The sequence below is a fragment of the Sphaeroforma arctica genome, assembly GCF_001186125.1.
Source record: "Sphaeroforma arctica JP610 unplaced genomic scaffold supercont1.6036, whole genome shotgun sequence".
Classification (NCBI taxonomy): Eukaryota; class Ichthyosporea; order Ichthyophonida; genus Sphaeroforma; species Sphaeroforma arctica.
This window is the reverse complement of record NW_014034522.1, coordinates 1-1,773: the sequence shown is the minus strand read 5'-3', so window position 1 is coordinate 1,773 and position 1,773 is coordinate 1. Positions and strand designations below refer to the sequence as shown.

General features: G+C 35.5%; 1 protein-coding gene across 1 annotated transcript; it reads left to right on the top strand.

The window, feature by feature from the left end:
• Positions 1–1,203: 1,203 nt before the first annotated feature.
• On the top strand, positions 1,204–1,455 carry SARC_15382 (hypothetical protein; the record flags this gene model as incomplete). The annotated part of the gene is made up of 1 exon (XM_014290496.1): positions 1,204–1,455. The coding sequence occupies exon 1, from the start codon at positions 1,243–1,245 to the stop codon at positions 1,453–1,455; it is 213 nt and encodes a 70-aa protein (XP_014145971.1). The 5' UTR covers positions 1,204–1,242.
• Positions 1,456–1,773: the final 318 nt, after the last annotated feature.

Genomic DNA, 1,773 nt, shown 5'->3' with positions numbered 1-1,773 from the left:
CATATATATATATATATATTATATAGTGTGTGTGTGTATGTGTGTATGTGTGTGTGTGTGTGTGTGTGTGTGTGTGGACACTAGTGTGCGTGTGTGTGTGGACACGTGTATGTTTGTACATATTTGTAAAGATATGTGCATAATCGGAATCAATTCTACAGTAAAACTCACCAAAATCGGGCACCAATTGAGGATCGCTTTCTTTTGGAATACTTGTCATGGTAAAGGATTCGTACTTATCAATAGTAGTATATTCTTAAATAATTCGTTTGAGCGGTGCAAAGGCTTCGCTACCTTTCTAATACCTGTTCTAATCTATATAAATGAAGCATAGCAACTGAGCGTGGCATTTTATTTATACTGCTCGTATTTTTTTAGTTCTTATTTTATTACGCTACTATGAATACAGAGTTTTTATAAAACAAAAAGACTATACTCTATAGTAGTATCATGATGATTGATTCAATGATTCTGATATATATACGCAACAGTTACAGTGGTCAGTGATGGCTATTGAATGATAGTCTCGTACTCTCATATACTCTCTCAAGTTTTAGTAGGCCCGTAATAAAACTACCATTATATTTCAATATAGCGTCATTTATTGGTCATCCTGTAAACCAATTCGCAATTATTGGTGCAATTTAAACTATGTATATAAGTTATTTATAGCTAGCAGTTACATATGAACTTTTGGGACCCATTAAAAACTAAAATGATATAAAGTTGAACGTAAACGTTTACATGCACGCAGTGTATTTTGAAAATTTGGAATCCTGGACTTGCACCTAATTCCATGTCCTCTATATCAGCGAATAGAATCGGTCGGTCAGAACTCAGAAGGTCACTCGAGTCGAAGACTCGAAGTTCATGATTTTCAGGGTTTAGCCCTAGGGTTTTAACTGGTGATTTAGTCTTAGGGTTTTTATTGGCGGTTCAGCCTCAGGGGTTCAATTGGTATTTCGTGTTCTATTTTCAGGAGACTATGTTTGGATTTTTAGAGTTTGAACTGTATTTGGGTTTTGTGAGCCAGCTCAATTTCATAGCCTCCTCGAAAGGTCTTCGATTTTACTATTTGTTATTTTTTTATGGCTACTATGCACTACTGCTTTTAGGTCTCTTGCACTACATAGAACATGGATAAATGGATACATAGGTCTTAGAGGTATGTGATTAGCGTACTCATCGCCGCCATAACTTAGCGTGTATACAACAGTTAGTTGATAGACATCTTCTGGCAAGATGGCGAATGCTGTGATGATCCACAACATCACACACAGTGACCTACTGCTGGCGCTACAGTGCAACGACGAAGAATGGACTGCCCAGTCCAAATCTCGCACACAAACTGTTGGCGTGGAGAAGGGGTTGATGGGAAGACCCCAGTATGCAATGTTTCAGCCGATCACTAACAAGGTGTTGAGGGGTATAAAGAAGCAAGGTGTGGTAACTTGATATCTAGAGAGTATTTTCTGTGCGTTTCTGTGTTGTGCAGTAATGGATAGTACATGGTCAAGTCTAGTAATATAGTTGTTCATTTTGACGATGATGTTTAATTTCTACACATATAAATGTATAATTATGCATGTATATCTGCATATATGTACGTATGTACGTATGTATGTATATATGTATGTACTTATGTATGTATGTATGTATGTATGTATGTATATGTATAAATATATATATTTATATATATATATATATATATATATATAATATATAGTAGGTTCTATATATATATGTGTGTGTGTGTGTTGTGTGTGTGTGTGT